At 38.7% G+C, this 18,519-nt stretch overlaps 1 protein-coding gene across 1 annotated transcript in view; it reads right to left on the bottom strand.

The window, feature by feature from the left end:
• Mps1 (Monopolar spindle 1) overlaps positions 1–18,519 on the bottom strand; it is a 225,900-nt gene that overhangs the window by 16,056 nt on the left and 191,325 nt on the right. Inside the window, exon 7 of the mRNA XM_067138070.2 lies at positions 6,327–6,633. Coding sequence (XP_066994171.2) covers positions 6,343–6,633 — 291 coding nt within the window. The 3' untranslated portion in view covers positions 6,327–6,342. The remainder of the gene's footprint in view (positions 1–6,326; positions 6,634–18,519) is intronic.

The raw sequence follows: 18,519 nt of genomic DNA, 5'->3' as shown, positions 1-18,519 counted from the left end.
CACTTAACCTCAGCTTCGGTTCTTGCACAAAACTCCATCAAAGAACTGAGAGTTGTGAGAAATTAGGCCACTGAAATATTCTCATAACTTGAAGAGAAGTTATGAAGGAAAATAACGATATCATCGTCTCATTATTTGAAGATTAAATAAAAAACAGCAACACCGAAACAGAGTCGCCAGAAGACTATTATTATTATCAGTGTTTATACCATTCTTAGAGGAACTGATCGCTCATATAGAACCTAGCTTTATCACGCAGGGTGAAATTCTAAGTATGTAGTTTTGACTGTCTGTTACCTCAAAGACAGGCACTTTTTAACAAACTCAATTGTCATATCTATATAAAATGCATGAGCAGAACTCGAGTGTATCAATGAAAATGCATTTAAAGCTGAAATGAAAATGAGGTGTGCAAGAATTTAAGATTCATATGTGTGTGTGAGAGAGAGAGAGAGAGAGAGAAAGAGAGGGGGGAGGGCGGCGGCAGGGGGAGGAGAAGACATGTTTTCTATGCTCTGGATATTTGCTTGAGAAAATAACATTTTTTAAATGTAAAACAAGTTTAAATGTTAATCATTCTGACAGTTATAACAGCAACACCAGAAAAAATTGTTTTCCACTCTATGGCAAATAAAAGTGTATCTCAGAAATTCCATGTCACAAGAATGAACGAATGGACTCTCTTCATTAAACATTCACAATACCTCCATTGGTGTGGTTAATGATTTTGTCAATTAAAATAGATGTACAAATAAATCATGAATTATAATTTTTCTTCTAAATTCACATATTATAAACAATATATACATTTAATATACAAAAGTGTTAAAAATTGTACACAAGATATTTTTATTAATAAAACACCCTCCATTGGCAACTCCATGATATGGCCCTAGTTTAAATACCCTCTCGGTTATGTTGCAAGTAAGATTTTTACTGCTCACTTCATTCGTAATTTGAGCATAGATACTTTCAAAATAATGAATTACCGTATTTACAGGCGCAATTTTTCCCGCTTTTCTAGTGATTTTTAACCTTAAAAAAAGAGAGAGCAGAATGGTCTTTCGGCAATCGCTGGCATACAGAAGTCCCCTTCAAATAGAAGGGTTGTTCATCTTTATGAATCTAAACAGCCACCCTTTGTTTGATTTAAACTGTGAGATTCTTGTATTGCTTCTCTCTGTCTCTCCAGGGCCTGTAACTGCAGCATTTCGTACGGCATTGAATAGCCATTGTTTCTTAATTCAGTTACATATTTTAACAATTCTTTTATCAATTTTTGCATACTGGCCTTATGTTGGTCTTCCAAATGATAAGGCTGTTCATTTATGCCAGTCAAGTGTATGTGATGGGTCTACACAAAAATTATGTGTCGCAGCACGACTGCCATTATTTTCTGCGAATGCGGATCACTGTTAATTTAAACAGTGAAATGTAACTTTAATTTTTATTACCCACCACTAACCACTATTCTCTTACACATGTAAAAATAATTAGCACAGAGGTCCGTACATGTTATAGAAAAGTGCACGTCTCTTATGTGGTTAAAATGTATACTGGTTATGTGTGCATAGACCAGCATCAAGCGTAGCTTACCAAGCTGACGAGTCTTCTTAATGCAGCGATGCCGCTTGTGTTTCTCAGTGAAACAAACTACAGTACTAGCTGTTGAAATGATATGGCTATGATTGAACAGGCACTGTTAAACATTTCAATTTCATTTATAGAAATAAATGTTTAAGTTTTATTTCCTTCACTCTGGCTAGACTGTGTGTTGAACAACAGTTAACCATGCACTAAATGATACAGATTTCAGAATACGCTGACTTCACAACGATTGTTAATGTTGTTGGCTTTATTTTTGAAGAAATGAAGTGTTTTGAAATGACATAATGGAATTAAGCACAACATCAAAAGCAATTGTTTCGTTACTGGTTGTCAGACATCACAAACAGAAACCGATGAACAAATGGTGGATACGTTGAATAATCAGTGATTGACTTTGTCGCCTGAACACTACGTTACTTACTGTACATGTAGCTGCTAAAATTCGCCTCCTTTACTGGCAGTGACCACGTGAACATGATTACCATATTTTCTCGCATAATTAATGGCCTTGCAAAATTTACGCATTGCAATATTTTTGGGTCCCAAGTGCAGAAAAAGAAATGTTCACGTATTTGACGAACCCACTTCTTCAAACATCCATCACGCAGCTGCGGATGAATTTCGAAATAAAGATGTCAGCTACTCAAGTAGCAGCCTTGCTATTGCGAAACCAGGCATTCCAAATACCGGGCAACGTGCTGTTATCGGCCGGTAGGAAATACCACTGCACTAGTTCAGTGAGAGAATCAGCCCAAAAGTGACTTGTGACGCTCTATTCCAGCCTGGCGAACATATTTTACAAGTGTTTCGGGTACGGGACATGCGTTTTCTGTTACCTCAAAATTGTTTGTTAGTCCACAGTGAGCAAGTATTTGAGTAATACTGCATCATATAAACTCTCGGTGATCAGTTACACCAAAACATATGGGAATACGGCCGCGGGCCGCCAAGTATTCAGTGTCCGAATGCAACGTGCGCTACCGTGGTAACAGAGAAGTGCATTTGAAGAGACCACCAAGTCTCGCAAAGCATTTCGCGGACAAAAAAGCGGCAAGTTTCTGCAAGTTAAGGAGGATCTGCTTAAATATATGATTTTTTACGCAACGTTTGGTATGCTGTTTCTCACAAAATGCTGCATTTTAAAGGACGAGAAATAGCTGGTGCACCGGGAATCAGTGTCTCAGATTTGAAGGTTAGCCGCGTCTGGATGAATAATTTTATGAACAGAAATGGACTTCCTCTTCAACAGAGTACAGCACTGTGCCAAAAAATGCCGAATGATTTCAACAAAAATGCAATTGATTATCATAGCTTTGTGATGGAGAAGCATAAAGTGAAAGAATATTTTATTTCCCAAATAAGAACCGCAGGTCAGACGCCGATTAGTTACCATATGCCACAAAGTCGAACAATTGATAAGAAAGGGACATCGAGTGTTATCGTATGTGCTACCAGAAGCAAAAAACAACGATGTACTGCAATGCTTGCTTACATTTTACGTTGTTCTAAAACGATAAAACGATGCCTAAAGTCAAATTTTCGCGAGGGATCCACATTCGTATAAAAAAAAAAAAAAAAAAAGGGTGGATGGACACGTCAATCGTACAAGATTGGATACGAAAGGTTTGCGGAAATCTAGCAGGGTCCCTCCTTCGATGCCCGGCCCTTCTCATGTTGGACAGTTTTATTTTCTTTTGCCGGTATGTCATTACGACATTACACGAATTGTACCTTTATTAGTACATTTTTATTTCACTTCAGGTCGTACTGTCAACTCTTAACAGGAATAATATTTTCCAGTGTTGGTACTTCAAACCCACATGTCCAACTTACCTGATGCAGGTCTACCCTATCTGACTTTTCAGAAAAAAAAAACACATCAGAATTTTATGCCAAATGACGATAACCGCAAATTAGTTGAACCGATTGTGTTTATGCTATATTTGATATACCTTTTAAATGTAAATTAATTGTAAATAACTTTTAAATATCTGAATTCCCTGAATAATTTACGCATCCAAAGTTTTCGCCTTTATTTTTCGTCAAAAACTGCATTAATTACACGAGAAAATATGGCACATATTTCAAAAATCTATGCTTAAAGGAAAATCTTCACGTGCAGATAAAGTGAATATGGACACGATAAAGGCAGCAGGCATCTACAGGGCATACAATGGCTGCACAGAGTACTAAATGCCGTATGGACAACAAAATACCTGCAGATTGGAGCAAGGGCGTTATAATTCCCGTTAAGAAAGGCAGTAGACAGAAACCCACCACTACAGAGGAATAACTCTGCTGTCTCATGAGTTAAAAATTCTAGAGAAGATAATTGAAAGGAGATAAAGAACCATCATTGAACCACAGTTAGAGGAGGAGCAATATGGATTCAGAAGTAACAGATCAACAATGGATCTAATTTTTAACACCTGCATGCTGATGGAAACATATTGGCAGTAAGGCAAGAACCTGGTTACTGTATTCCTGGATACAGAAAAAAGCCTACGATAGTGTTATAAGAGGTAAGACCTGGGAGTGCTTGAAGTCAGGAAATGTGCCTGAAGGACTGGTAAGGAAAATTCAGATGTTGTAGAAAGACTGTACTAGCTGTGTACAAAGTGGGGAAGGTCGATTATCATGGTTTGAGACCAAGAGTGGAGTTCAGTAAGGAACTGTACTGTCCCCACTACGGCTCATCCCTGTTAGGGACAATATAACGAAGAACGTCAAGGAAAAGTTAGGTGAACAGAATGCAAGTGGTCTTTGCTAATGAAATCATGATTTGGGGTGAAATTGAAGTGGAAGTACAGATAAGACTCAACGTACAGAAATCCCAGTTCCAGGAATATAATCTCAACATCAGCGAGACCAAGACAGTGGTTATGGAAATCAACAGAGATGAGGTTCCAGCAAGTGTAAAACTAGGAGACCACCAGCTAGAGTGCGTGGATAGTTTTCCTTACCTTAGAAATGTCATCTCCAGTGATAATTTGGTCAGAAAGGAAATTACAAACAGAGTGCAATAGGGATCAGAATTCTACCAACAAGTAAGAATACTTTTATGGGATGACATGATTCCAAAACTGGCCAAACTGATGATGTTTAACAGCTATTTCATAACAATATTGATCTATGGTATTGAAGCGCGCACCCTCACAAAAATAGATTCATCAAGACTGCAAGCATCAGAGATGAAATTTCTTAGATCCATCATCCAGAAGACCAAGATGGAAAAGTTAAGAAATGAGGAGGTGAGGAAAGAAGCCAGAATAAAAACATCCCTATTAGACCGAATCGGCACATCTAGACTATGGTGGTATGGGCATGTGATGAGGATGAAGCCTGTCCTGTGCTGTGTCCTTGAGGACAGCTTAGTACTTACTGCACAGCAACTTCTGTAGCATCTAGCCATGGCATATTGCCTACAAGAACAGTCAGAATAAATCTGGAAAGACAGATGGAGGGGAAAAGACCTGCAGTAAGACCTGAAACCCGATGGATAGACATGATCAAGGTTGATCTAGTTACCAGAGGATGGGCAGTGGATGATGTTATCCATGACAAGTTATGTATGGACAGGAAGAAGTGGAAGAGGCTCATTAACAGTACCTGGAAAACTGGAACTGTACAATGATGACTGGCCATAATCCAATCACCTCTGCTGTGTCGTTGAGGGCAACTTTGTACTTACTGCACAGCAACTTCTGTAGCATCTTAGCCATGGCATACTGCATACCACAGATAAGAGAAAACTTACCATTTAAAAATTATGCGATGAAAAAATTACGTGGGTAAATACGGCAGTTTGTTTTCAATAAGCTATGAATGGTGAACAAGAATAAAGGTTATACAATTCTTTCTTCATATCAAGAGCTTGTTACGATGTATGTAGAAACCATTGTTCTGTTATTTGCCTCTTCTGAGAAAGGTCTTCAACAAGTAAGAAAAGAAATGGTGTTTTCCTTTACATAAGATTATTTAACTTTTCATTCTGCACAGTTGTAAAAATGATTGAAAGATATTTCCTATAATTGTTTTCAATCTTTTCTACAAGGCCGTGTTAAACTGTTTCAAATAAAAATTAAATAGATCTTATATAGAGAAAACCACAATTTCTTTTCTTACTTGTCAGTACTCTGTATACTTTAAAGCAAGCTAATATTTTAGCGAGACTTGATATTGTGATCATAACCACGGGACCTTCAAGTTTTATGTGGAATCTGAACCACATGGACATGATTACTTATTTCAAAAATCTCACAATCATTGGCTGTGGTTTGAAATATGGCTGCCTAAATGATAAGCCAGAGATTGTGCCACCTGCTATTTAAGAATTTCTAAGTGTCCTCCAAGGACTCTTCCCTCAGAGTGATCATGATTTAATATAGAAATCATTATTTTATGCTCAGGTAGAAAAGTTATGTCAATGTGGAGCTATACCAGTTAAGGAAATAGGAGAGGAAAGGAAAAAAGAAACATTTCTCTTAAATATATGAAAGGTAACTTCTAGATTTTTGAAGTCAATCATTATTACAAGGTAGTGTTAACTGTACCTAATGAAAAGTTAAATAGAGCTTCAATTAGGAAAAACACCATTTTCTTTCTTACTTGTTGGAGAACTACTTCAGAGAAAGCAAATAACATTATAATGGTTTTCATATAAATTTTAAACCAACTACACCTCATACTTTCATACAGAATACAATACACAGACTTACCATAAATACACCTATTTTAACCACTTATTTCCTTTCCATTTTTTACAGGGCTGTCATAGCATATATATGGTAGATTTAGTAATTCAGTCACAGTTGGCCGTAACTTGTAATTAAAAGTAAGACAACTCTTCATTGCTTCCATAAGAACTGGGGGACATTTCTCTATTCGAGGGTAATTGATCTTATGATCTGGATTTATTATCATGAACATTTTAGCAGGGTATGGCAAATGATGAAATGGAGTCTTCCCATACAGCATATTGTACAGGATGCATCCCAATGACCATACATCTGATTTGTAGCCGACCTGTTAATAAAAGAAATGAAGAAAGAATTAGATGGGAGGGGTGAAGAGGAGGAGGAAACAGAAACAAATTACAAAACAGAAATATTTACATTTCTAAATAACTCTTTTTCCATTCTTATCTCTTATTATTTTCTTTCCTTTCTTTACTTAAGCAAAGAATAACATAACTTCCTAACAAAAAACTCAGTGTATGCCTCAACAGAAAAAGTGTCAAATTCGGGATATCTTGTCCATGATCTTTTGTTATAAAATATTTCTTGTCTTGCTGTTCACTTCTGAATACATTTGTTCATTTAAGCGGTCCGAATAAATGGAAATCGCAGGGCAATAAGTCCGGGCTGTAAGGAAGATGATCAAGTGTAGTCCAGTGCATTTCCTGTAACTTGGAGACAGTTAGAGCTGCGGTATGGGGTCGTGCATTGTCGTGGAGGAGGATGACCTGTGGAATCGGTTGGTCTGGTCTTTTGCGGCAATATGCAACCCTCGCCTTGTTCAACAGCTTGCAGTAGTAAGCAGCATTGATTATGCATCGCTCATGCAAAAAATCAATCAGCGAAATACCTCACCGAAAAAAAAAAAAAAAAGAAAAAAAAGAAAAAAAAAAGCGGCAAGAACCTTGCCAGCTGACAGTCGAGTCTTGGCTTTCACTGGTGCTGCCTCCCCTTTCCTCCGCCACTCCTTACTGGCTTGTTTGGATTTGGGAGTGTAGGGGTGGACCCATGTTTCGTTGCAGGTGACGATCCGACTAAAAAATGCATCACCTTCTTCCACAAATCTTGCTGTAAGCCTCTGACAGATCTTCAAAAGTCTCAACTTCAGTTTTTTGGTCAAAAGGCGAGGGACCCATCTGGAACACACTTTACAGAACTGCAGGTCGTTTGTGATGATTGCTTGACATCTCCCATAACTGATTCCGATTTGTTCTTCAATTTCTGATGCGCTCACCCATCGATCAACGTCAATAATGTCTTTAACCACACAAATGTTATCGTTTGTAATGCTGGTCTGAGGACAGCAATCATGTTGTTGCTAATTTTCCATGTTCCCGTTCTTCCTTGATCTTTTTATGCCAGGCAAACTCGCATAATTGACAATGCTTGATCACCGAACTGTGCAGTCAATCTCTGGCAAATTTCAGGTGCTGTAACTACTTCACGAGCAAGAAAATGTATAATTATGCGTTGCGCACTGGAGAGTTGCACCTGTTGCCCCGACATCGTGAGCATTACTGACGAAACGGCGCAAAATATCTGACAGCAAGTTCTCTCCACCCCTAACGGTTCTGCCTAAGCACAGCAGAAGAGCGGGACCAGTTCTACCAACTGTTGATATTCAGAAACAAAAAAGCTGTTTATATTTGATTGACCTTTGTATACCAGCCTTGCATTGATAAATATATCAGCACATACAATAATAAGACCCGTGGAACATAAATTAATAACATTATTATTTCTCTACGAATAATTAAATGTTACCAGTCACAATTTTTTACTGAATGCTATACTTCACAATACGTTTCAAAGTCTAGGCTCCATTGTCGGGTGGTGAAATGACTACATTTGTTAATCAATCAATTACTACTGATCTGAATTTAGGGCAGTCGCCCAGGTGGCAAATTCTGTATCTGTTGTTTTCCTAGCCTTTTTTTAAATGATTGCAAAAAAAAATTGGAAATTTATTGAACATCTCCTTTGGTAAGTTATTTCAATCCCTAACTCCCCCTCCTATACATGAATATTTGCTCCAATTTGTCATCTTGAATTCCAACTTTATCTTCATATTATGATCTTTTCTACTTTTAAAGACACCACTCAAACTTATTCATCTATTAATGTCATTCCACGTCATCTCTCCACCGACAGCTCAGAACACACCACTTACTTGAGCAGCTCGTCTCCTTTCTCTCAAGTCTTCCCGGCTCAAAATTTGCAACAATTTTGTAATGCTACTCTTTTGTGGGAAATCACCCAGAACAAATCGAGCTGCTTTTCTTTGGATACTTTCCAGTTCTTGAATAAAGTAATCCTGGTGAGGGTCCCATAATCTAGTTGAGGTCTTACCAGAGACTTATATGCCCTCTCCTTTATATCCTTACTCAACCCCTAAATACCCTCATAACCAAAACTATTTGATACACAATTTTTTTTTCAAAGAATACCAAACTATTCATTTAAAAGTAGGGGATATGTGCACTGTGAATTTATAACATCTCAAGTACAACATTCAATAAAAACCAGAACTTTGGGAAAACAATTATAGCCAAATTTTCAACATTTTAAAATACTGTGTTTTGGACGTCAATGTCTTTAGAATTATCAGATATTCCAATTTTAGTATAGTCATTCATATTGTTAAACTATTAATGTGTTCACAAATTCCTATGTTTATGTATTTTATTACTTAATTTTAGAATTATAATTAAGCACAAATTTGTCAAAGCAAATAAAAAATGACAGGTCAACCTTCAGATGATTACATAGGCTGAGGATGCTTGAAATCAAGCAAAACATGTACCTATAAAATAGTGTTGTAGCATTATGATTTCCTAACAACATAAAACCAATTGTATTGAAAAGGTGGAATAAAAAATCACAATATTATAAGCATATTATAGCAAATTTCAATACGGATCTAAACATGAGATTAGTTAAACGTAACATACTACTTAGTTGAGCAGCTCGTCTCCTTTCTCCCAAGTCTTCCCAGCCCAAACTTTGCAACATTTTTGTAACGCTACTCTTCTGTCGGAAATCGCCCAGAACAAATCGAGCTGCTTTTCTATGGATTTTTTCCAGTTCCTGAATCAAGTAATCCTGGCGAGGGTCCCATACACTGCAACCATACTGTAGTTGGGGTCTAACCAGATACAAATATGCTCTCTCCTTTACATCCTTACTACAACCCCTAAATACCATCATAACCATGTGCAGGGATCTCTACCCTTTATTTACAATCCCATTTATGTGATTAGCCCAATGAAGATCTTTCCTTATATTAACACCTAGATACTTACAATGATCCCCAAAAGGAACTTTCACCCCATCAACACAGTAATTAAAACTGAGAGGACTTTTCCTATTTGTGAAACTCACAACTTGACTTTTAACCACGTTTATCAACATACCATTGCCTGCTCTCCATCTCACAATATTATCGAGGTCATTTTGCAGTTGCTCACAATCTTGTAACTTATTTATTACTCTGTACAGAATAACATCATCTGCGAAAAGCCTTATCTCTGATTCCACTTCTTTACACATAATTGATACATATAAAAAAACATAAAGGTACAATAATACTGCCTCGAGGAATTCCCCTCTTAATTATTACAGGGACAGTTAAAGCTTCACCTACTCTAATTCCCTGAGTTTTATTTTCTAGAAACAGAGCCACCCATTCAGTCACTCTTTTGTCAAGTTCAATTGCTCTCATTTTTGCCAGTAGTCTCCCATGATCTACCCTATCAAATGCCTTAGACAGGTCAATCGCGATACAGTCCAATTGACCTCCTGAATCCAGGATTTCTGCTATAACTTGCAGGAATCCTACAAGTTGGGCTTCAGTGGAATAACCTTTCCTAAACACAAACTGCCTTCTATCAAACCAGTTATTACTTTTGCAAACATGTCTTATATAATCAGAATGCTTTCCCAAAGCTTACGTACAATGCATGTCAAAATGACTGACCTGTAATTTTCAGCTTTATGTGTATCACCCTTTCCTTTATATACAGGGTCTACTATAGCAACTCTCCATTAATTTGGTAAAGATCCTTCATGCAAACAATAATCAAACAAGTACTTCAGATATGGTGCTATATCCCAACCTATTGTCTTTAGTATATCCCCCAAAATCTTATCAATTCCAGTTGCTTTTCCAGTTTTCAACTTTTGTATCTTGCTGTAAATGTCATTGCTGTCATAGGTAAATTTTAATACTTCTTTAGTATTAGTCACCTCCTCTCTCTGGACATTATCCTTGTAACCAACAATCTTTACATACTGCTGACTGAATACTTCTGCCTTTTGAAGATCCTCGCATATACACTCCCCTTGCTCATTAATGACCGAGCTCGATAGCTGCAGTCACTTAAGTGCAGCCAGTATCCAGTATTCGGGAGGTAGTAGGTTCGAACCCCACTGTCGGCAGCCCTGAAAACGGTTTTCCGTGGTTTCCCATTTTCACACCAGGCAAATGCTGGGGCTGTACCTTAGGTAAGGCCACGGCCGCTTCCTTCCTACTCCTAGGCCTTTCCTGTCCCATCGTCGCCATAAGACCTATCTGTGTCGGTGCGACGTAAAACAAGTAGCAAAAAAATGTTCATTAATGATTCTTGGAATATCCTCCTTGGAACCTGTTTCTGCCTTAAAGTACCTATACATACTCTTCTATTTTTCACTAAAATTTGTATGGCCACCAATTTATGCTTGCCATCATGTTATCCTTAGCTGACTTCTTTGCTAGCTTCAATTCCCTAGTAAATTCCTTCAATTTCTCCTTACTTCCACAGCCATTTCTACCTCTATCTCTTTCCAACCTGCACCTCCTTCTTAGTCTCTTTACTTCCCTGTTATAATATAGAGGATCTTTACTATTCCTTACCACCTTTAAAGGTACAAACCTCTTTTCACATTCCTCGACAATTGCTTTAAACCCACCCCAGAGTCTGTTTACATTTTTATTTACCGTTTTCCACCGATCATAGTTACTTATTAAAAACTCCCTCATGCCCGTTATATCAGCCATATGGTACTGCCTAATAGTCCTAATTTTAATCTCTTCCGTTCTTTCATATTTATTTTTAATTACCACAAAAACAGCTTCGTGATCACTAATACCATCTATTACTTCGGTTTCTCTATAGAGCTCATCTGGTTTTACCAGCACCACATCCAAAATATTCTTCCCTCTAGTTGGTTCTATTACTTTCTGTATCAGCTACCCTTCCCATATTAACTTATTTGCCACTTGTTGGTCATGCTTCCTGTCGTTCGTATTACCTTCCCAATTGACGTTTGGTAAATTGAGATCACCTGCTACTATCACATTCCTTTCCATATCATTTCCAACATAGCTGGTTATCTTATCAAATAATTCTGAATCAGCGTCAGCGCTACCCTTTCCCGGTCTGTACACTCCAAAGACATCAAGTCACCTATTATCTTTAGAGATGAGCCTTATACCCAGAATTTCATGTTTTTCATCCTTAACTTCTTCGTAGCTTACAAATTCTTCTTTCACCAGAATGAATACTCCCCCTCCTACCATTCCTATCCTATCTCTACAATACACAATCCAGTTCCATGAGAATATCTCTGCATCCATTATATCATTTCTCAGCCATGATTCAACTCCTATTACAATATCTGGTAAGTATATATCTATTAAATTACTTAATTCTATTCCTTCTAGTTGAGCACTAACAGTTTTATGTCATCTCTACTTACTGTATTTCTAGTTCCGTGTTTCCTTAACACCGCTCTCTAGGCCACCCTGTTTCCCTGAATGTACCTCCCTATAACCCTTCTAAACAAATTTCCTACTAATATGTACCACTGAGGTTTAAGTGAAGGCCATCCGAGCGCAGATCCCTATCTTCTACCCATCCATTAGGATCTAGAAATCTCACTCCCAGTTTCCCATAGTTTTCCATAGTTTCGTTTAAATCCCCAATCACCGTCCAGTCGGTATCCCTCCTATACAGTATTCCACTGATAACAATCTCCGCTTCCTTAAACTTTACCCGTGCTGCATTTACCAGATCCCACACATCCCCAACTATGGTACTTACACCGGCTTGTCTTACATTGTTAGTACCAACGTGAAACACTACCACACTCTCCTTTCCCGCCTCCTTCTCTTCTACTTTCTTCAACATCTGCCTTAACCTAATTTCTGGATAATATTCTAACCTAGTACCCTTTCCTCCATACACTTTCCCTTCACGTCTAACGATAGAATCCCCCATGACTTGAGCCTCAACCCTACCCACCTCACTTGATCCCTCCCCTCCTGGTCAGTCCTATCTTTCCTGACAGCTGCAGAAGCTAATTCCTCCTTCCTTTTCTCCATCCCATGACCCTGTTCCAGCTGTCTTTTCCTATCAACTACTCCACATTTTCCTTTCTACCTCTTCCCTTTCTCCTACTTTCACACTTCTCGGCAACAGTTCCCTGTTCCTCATCTTCCCTCGGTTGTTCTACCTGCAGTGACTGGTACCGATTTCTCGACACCTGTCCTGAATTTTGATCATGAATGGAGCCCTTAGCCTGGAATCTCCTTCCCCTTAAAACATTTGACACCTGTCTTCTACAATTCCCCTCTTTCCTCCCCATTCCTCTATTACACCTACTTCCTCCTTCCTTTCCTCCATCCCACGACCCCGAGCCATTGGAATTAACCAATGGAGGTTAAAATTCCCGACCCGGCCGGGAATCGAACCCGGGACCCTCTGAACCAAAAGCCAGTACGCTGACCATTCAGCCAACGAGTCCGACATTACACCTACTGTATCCTGTACATTGTTTGGAGGCCTACTTTCCTTCCTGTCCTCCTTCAAGCTCTCCAACTCCTCCCTCATACTCCTTAATGCCTGGCCACACCCACAGTTCCTACACTCGCACTGCTTAACCTTTCTTTACTAAATAATGGAAAGAGAAAGAAAAATAAGATCTTATTCTGTGAAAAATAGAATGAAAGGAAAGAAATATTGTCTACGTTAGTTCACAAAGATCACACGACAGTAAGTTAATTAATACAGGCTACTACTACACTACAATACTACTTAATTGTACGATTTTTTATTCCTAAAATATGCTAACAGGATAACCACACTGCTTCCTTTCACCCCACCATGCGTGCAAATACTCGACCTTCAATGTCCACGTCTTTATTACACATAGCTAGCCCGGACAACATCTTGTACAGTGCCTCTGTGTAATGTCACTGTTTCTCGGAAAACAGTGAAGAGAGAATGACATTCTATTAGCCTCTACAACGTTTCTCACATCTGCAGAAAGGCATCAAAACTTTATACTCTGTCGACTATAACGTACTTCCGAGCCCCAACTGCTCAGGAAATGTCATTTAAATTGGAACAGCAAGAATGCGACCCTTCGAATTCTTAGAAAGGCCATGGCTTCTCACTGACAGATGTATAACGCTTCTACTCTACCTGAGGCTTAGTAAAAGAAACAGTTATATAGACAGTAGGAATATTGTTATGATGGATCGTATTATGGAGACACATGGAACAGGTTTGCTGGCAAATTTTCAACGGGTTTCATCGATATTACGATGCCAAGTTTAACTTAATGGTTATGAAACATGCAGAAATGAAGAATAATTGGACAGCCACAAGAAAATACAGAATAACTGAAGCACAAAAAGGCTTTAAAATGTGTACCGTACAGTACAAAAATTCATTCAGTGGCCTGCAACAAGGATGCTTTAAAGAAGTCGAAGATGAAATTGTGAGGTATGTGCGCGAAAAACGCAAGGGCATTACCACAGTGCACAAAATTCGTTGACCTTCAACATTCGCTAGCCGCCGTAACTGGCAAACGAGAAATGCGTCTAGTGGCAGTCAGTTGTATCTAACACTTAGTAAAAGTAACAGTTTTATTGACAACAGGCATATTTTCATGACGGATCGTCGTATTGTACAGACACGTGGAACAGGCATTGCTGGCAAATTTTCAGAGGGTTCTCTTTGCTAATTTTAAGTTGATGGTTGTTAAACACGCGGAAACGAAGAATAATTTGTGCAGCCGCAAGGAAATACGGCATAACTAAAGTCAATGTTTTGCGATGGCGTGAAGACAAAGATTATCTAAAACTGCATACTATCCAAGAAAGGCATTCAGTGGCCTGCAACAAGGGTGCTTTAAAGAAGTCGGGCATGAATTGTGAGGTACGTGCGCAAAAAATGCATGGTCAGAGTGGTCATAACATGAGATGTGATACGAATGCGGATTCGTGAAGAGTAATCCTCTGAACTTAAGGAAGTATCAGATACTTCTAATGAAAATGATTAGGGAATTAGACAGGATTTACTTGATACTTGAGTGTGTGTATTTCTTCTCAAATAAAATTTGAAAATTGTAATAAATAAAAATACACCACAAAGCACTTTTTAAAGTCTAATTTAATTTTTTTGAATGAAAAAGCGGGGACCGCCTTGGATTCAGAGAAATACGGTAGATCATGCTGAATTGAAGAAATCTGTAATGGAGATGGAGATCAACGTTAGCAAGACAAAGGTCATGATTATGGACCGGGCAAACAAGAACTTTTCACACCTGAGACAAATAGGAGGCTTCAGTGTGGTGAGCCGATTCGTTTATCTCAGTGCCCTAATAACGAAGAATGGGGGCTGCTTAGATGAGACTAGGAGACGCCTCGCAATGGCACGCAATGTGACGGCGAAATGACGAAGATCTGGAAGGACAGACACATCACTAACACCAAACTCAGGCTGGCAAATGCTCTGGTTTTCCCCATCACCACATACACAGCTGAAACCTAGACAATTCATAAAGCTGACAAGAAGAAGATTGAAACGATAGAAATGTGGGTATGCCGCCGAGTTCTAAGCACCAGATGAACGCTTCTGTCCTAGAAGAGCTCACGATCAAGGACGGGCTCATGAAGAAGATTAGCAAGGCCTATTTGTGATACTTTGGCCACATATCAAGGAGAACTGCAAGCACGGAAAAACTGATCGTAGAGGGCAAAGTGCAAGAGGCAAGGACCCAAGGAAGAGCTCTGGCAAGGTGGATTGACCAGATGGAGACGACTCATCTAGCGCAGGATGGAACAGCTTAGTAAAAACTCTGCAACTGCACAACATGCCACCACATCCTGTGAAGGATAGAGAAAGAGAGAGAAGTTTTGGAAATCTATAACTAAACTTCGAGTACTGTAGTATGAGTAATAATAATGATAACTTAAATGTTTCCACCTTTTCAATACAATATATTCACAAATTTACAAAATTATACGGTACTAGTTTCGACCCATCTAGGGGTCATCATCAGCCGTATTGGAGCAAAGATCATTTGTGGCGAAATCCTAAGACAATATTATTTTAAAGAATAACAAGTGAAATGAGATGTTATGGTAATAGTTAATAATACAAGGAATATACATAATAAGAGGTTTTTAACAAAGAATAAAGTATAAATGGGGTGTTGTAAAAATTATAATCATGGAAATCAGTAAGTTCTTGTATTGAAATGAAATATGGCTTAGGAAGAGGGCTTAAGGTGGGGCTGAAGGGTGCGGGAGAAAGTGTAATTGTCTTGGAAAAGTACCTTTGATTAAATTTAGGATTGAGTTTAGGTTGGCTGCATTATTGTTTCTGAGGAAAGTGATAAATAGATCGAAGAGTATGTTGGGTTTCTCTGAGATTTCATTGAGATTGTGACTGGCATTAAAGTATTGGTCTAGGTGTATGTAGTAATTTTCCATTATGTTCAGTAAAGGGCCCTTGTTTGCTAATACGAGGATGTCCATGTCTTGTTCAATATTGGTGAAATTATGGTTATAATCTTGCATGTGTTGGCCGATGGCTGAAAACTTGTTGTATTTTATTGCGTTAGTGTGCTCGTGGTATCTGATAATGAAGTTTCTCCCGGTTTGCCCGATGTAGGTTTTTTTACAGGTGGTACATTTGATCCTATAAACTCCTGATTTTAAAAAACTGCTGGTCTTGTTGATGTGTGAAGTATTGTATAAAACATTCATGTTCTTATTGTTGGTTTTGAAGGCTATTTTAACGCCTTGTTTCTTAAAGATGTTGGTTAACTTGTAGATATCATTGTTGAACGTGAAGGTGGAAAATGTTAGAGGTTTGGTTATTTCTTTTTTGAGGGTAGTTTTTGGGCGATGTTTGTGTTTATTGATTATCCTTTCTATAAAATGATTGCTGAAGCCGTTGAATTTTGCGATTCCGCGGATTGTGTTGAGTTCGTTTTTTAGATCTTTATTGGACATAGGTATGCTGAAGGCTCGGTGAACTAGGCTGTTGTATGTGGCTCGTTTGTGGGACTGGGGGTGCACTGAATCTTGGCGAATGGTGGAGGCTGTTTGAGTGGGTTTTCTGAAAATTTTATAACTGAAAGAATCTGAGTTTCTAGTGATGGTTAAATCTAGAAAGTTGATTTTTTGATTTGATTCGGATTCTAGTGTGAATTTGATATGAGGATCAATATTGTTGAGTCTTAAGAGGGTGGTGGGTGCGTTAATTGATTTCTCATTCATGATTACAAAGACATCGTCGACATATCTGGCCCAAAAGAGAATGTTTTCGAATTCGTTGTCAATTTTGGTGTATTCGAGGAAGTCCAGGTATATTTTTGCTAAGATACCTGTTTAACAATAAAATAATTGACAGGAGTTGTCTTCCAGGCTAACAGATTGCGGTTACAATTTGATTTGTATCAACGTTTCACCTATTACACAGCAGGCCTGGAGGTAAAGTGCAAGCATTTACTATGCAGCCTAGAATTTAGAAAGACAATACTAAGTTGCTGCCTATATAAGTACTGGGAACCAGACTCTGTTCATGTGTGTGTGTGTTTTTTTGGGGTATTCAGCCCAAAGGCTGGTCTGATCCTCTACAGCTCCACCAAAGCTATCAGAGATAGCCCAGGCATCACTGAAGAGGCATAGTAGGGAAATGAGGAGTGAGGTAGTATCTAGTTGCTTTTCTCACTGAGACAGACGTTGCTATTGCACATCAATCTGCCAAGCCCACTGAAATGCATGCACCAAATGACTCTATGAGACATTTTCAGACCATTCATAACAGGGACTGACTGTCTAAGGAATGGTATTACTAGCATCGCTCTCATACCTCGGTCATTTTTAAAGCCAAGGATGAGACTGAGACAGGTCAATGAAAGTAACAAATTGCTCTACCCCATACCAAAAGACAGAGTGCACTATAAACACTAGGTCTCGCCAGCAAGGCCATACTCTGTTCTTTACGATACAAATTGCTGAAATGTTTCTCTATTTTAAAAAAACACACACAGTAAACTGCTCAAACAGAAAACACATCTTATGAATCTCTCGGCCTTTACACTGCTCAAAAGTAACTCCCTAATACTTAGGGGGGAAAACAGACTATATTTCCTATGTATCACCCACTCACAACTAGACCAACCAAGTCTCCAAGCGCCAGAGAATCAACGTCAACTTTATCACTACAAAAACAGCCCAGCAGTTATGTTCAGCCAAGGAACCATTGGTCGTTCTCCTGCATATTTGATATTACTGCATCTGTGGGTGAAGTTTTGTTCAGTCAGATAGGGTTGTTTTTCATAATGCCTGTAGCTTGTCCTCAAAAAATCCATGCACCCTGTAGTGTAGCAGTGAACAACTCTGTACTTGAATATAATACTACCAGTCACCGGGCGAGTTGGCCGTGCGCGTAGAGGCGCGCGGCTGTGAGCTTGCATCCGGGAGATAGTAGGTTCGAACCCCACTATCGGCAGCCCTGAAGATGGTTTTCCGTGGTTTCCCATTTTCACACCAGGCAAATGCTGGGGCTGTACCATAATTAAGGCCACGGCCGCTTCCTTCCAACTCCTAGGCCTTTCCTATCCCATCGTCGCCATAAGACCTATCTGTGTCGGTGCGACGTAAAGCCCTTAGCAAAATATAATACTACCACGGAAATTCCACATTTCTCATTTCGGTTACCTTCTATGCCTTCCCCAAATTAGCTCACTAATTTCTTGTACCTTTGTTTTCTAGCTCCATCTCTTGCACTGAAATTTAGTACTACACTGCCTTTATTATTGATTCTCACCACTTCTAAATATGTCTACCTCATTCTCACCTGTTCCTTTAAAAGTTATAAATGAGGCCTATAGAAAA

The sequence above is a fragment of the Anabrus simplex genome, chromosome 1, assembly GCF_040414725.1.
Source record: "Anabrus simplex isolate iqAnaSimp1 chromosome 1, ASM4041472v1, whole genome shotgun sequence".
Lineage (NCBI taxonomy): Eukaryota > Metazoa > Arthropoda > Insecta > Orthoptera > Tettigoniidae > Anabrus > Anabrus simplex.
This window is presented reverse-complemented; position numbering and strand designations above follow the sequence as displayed.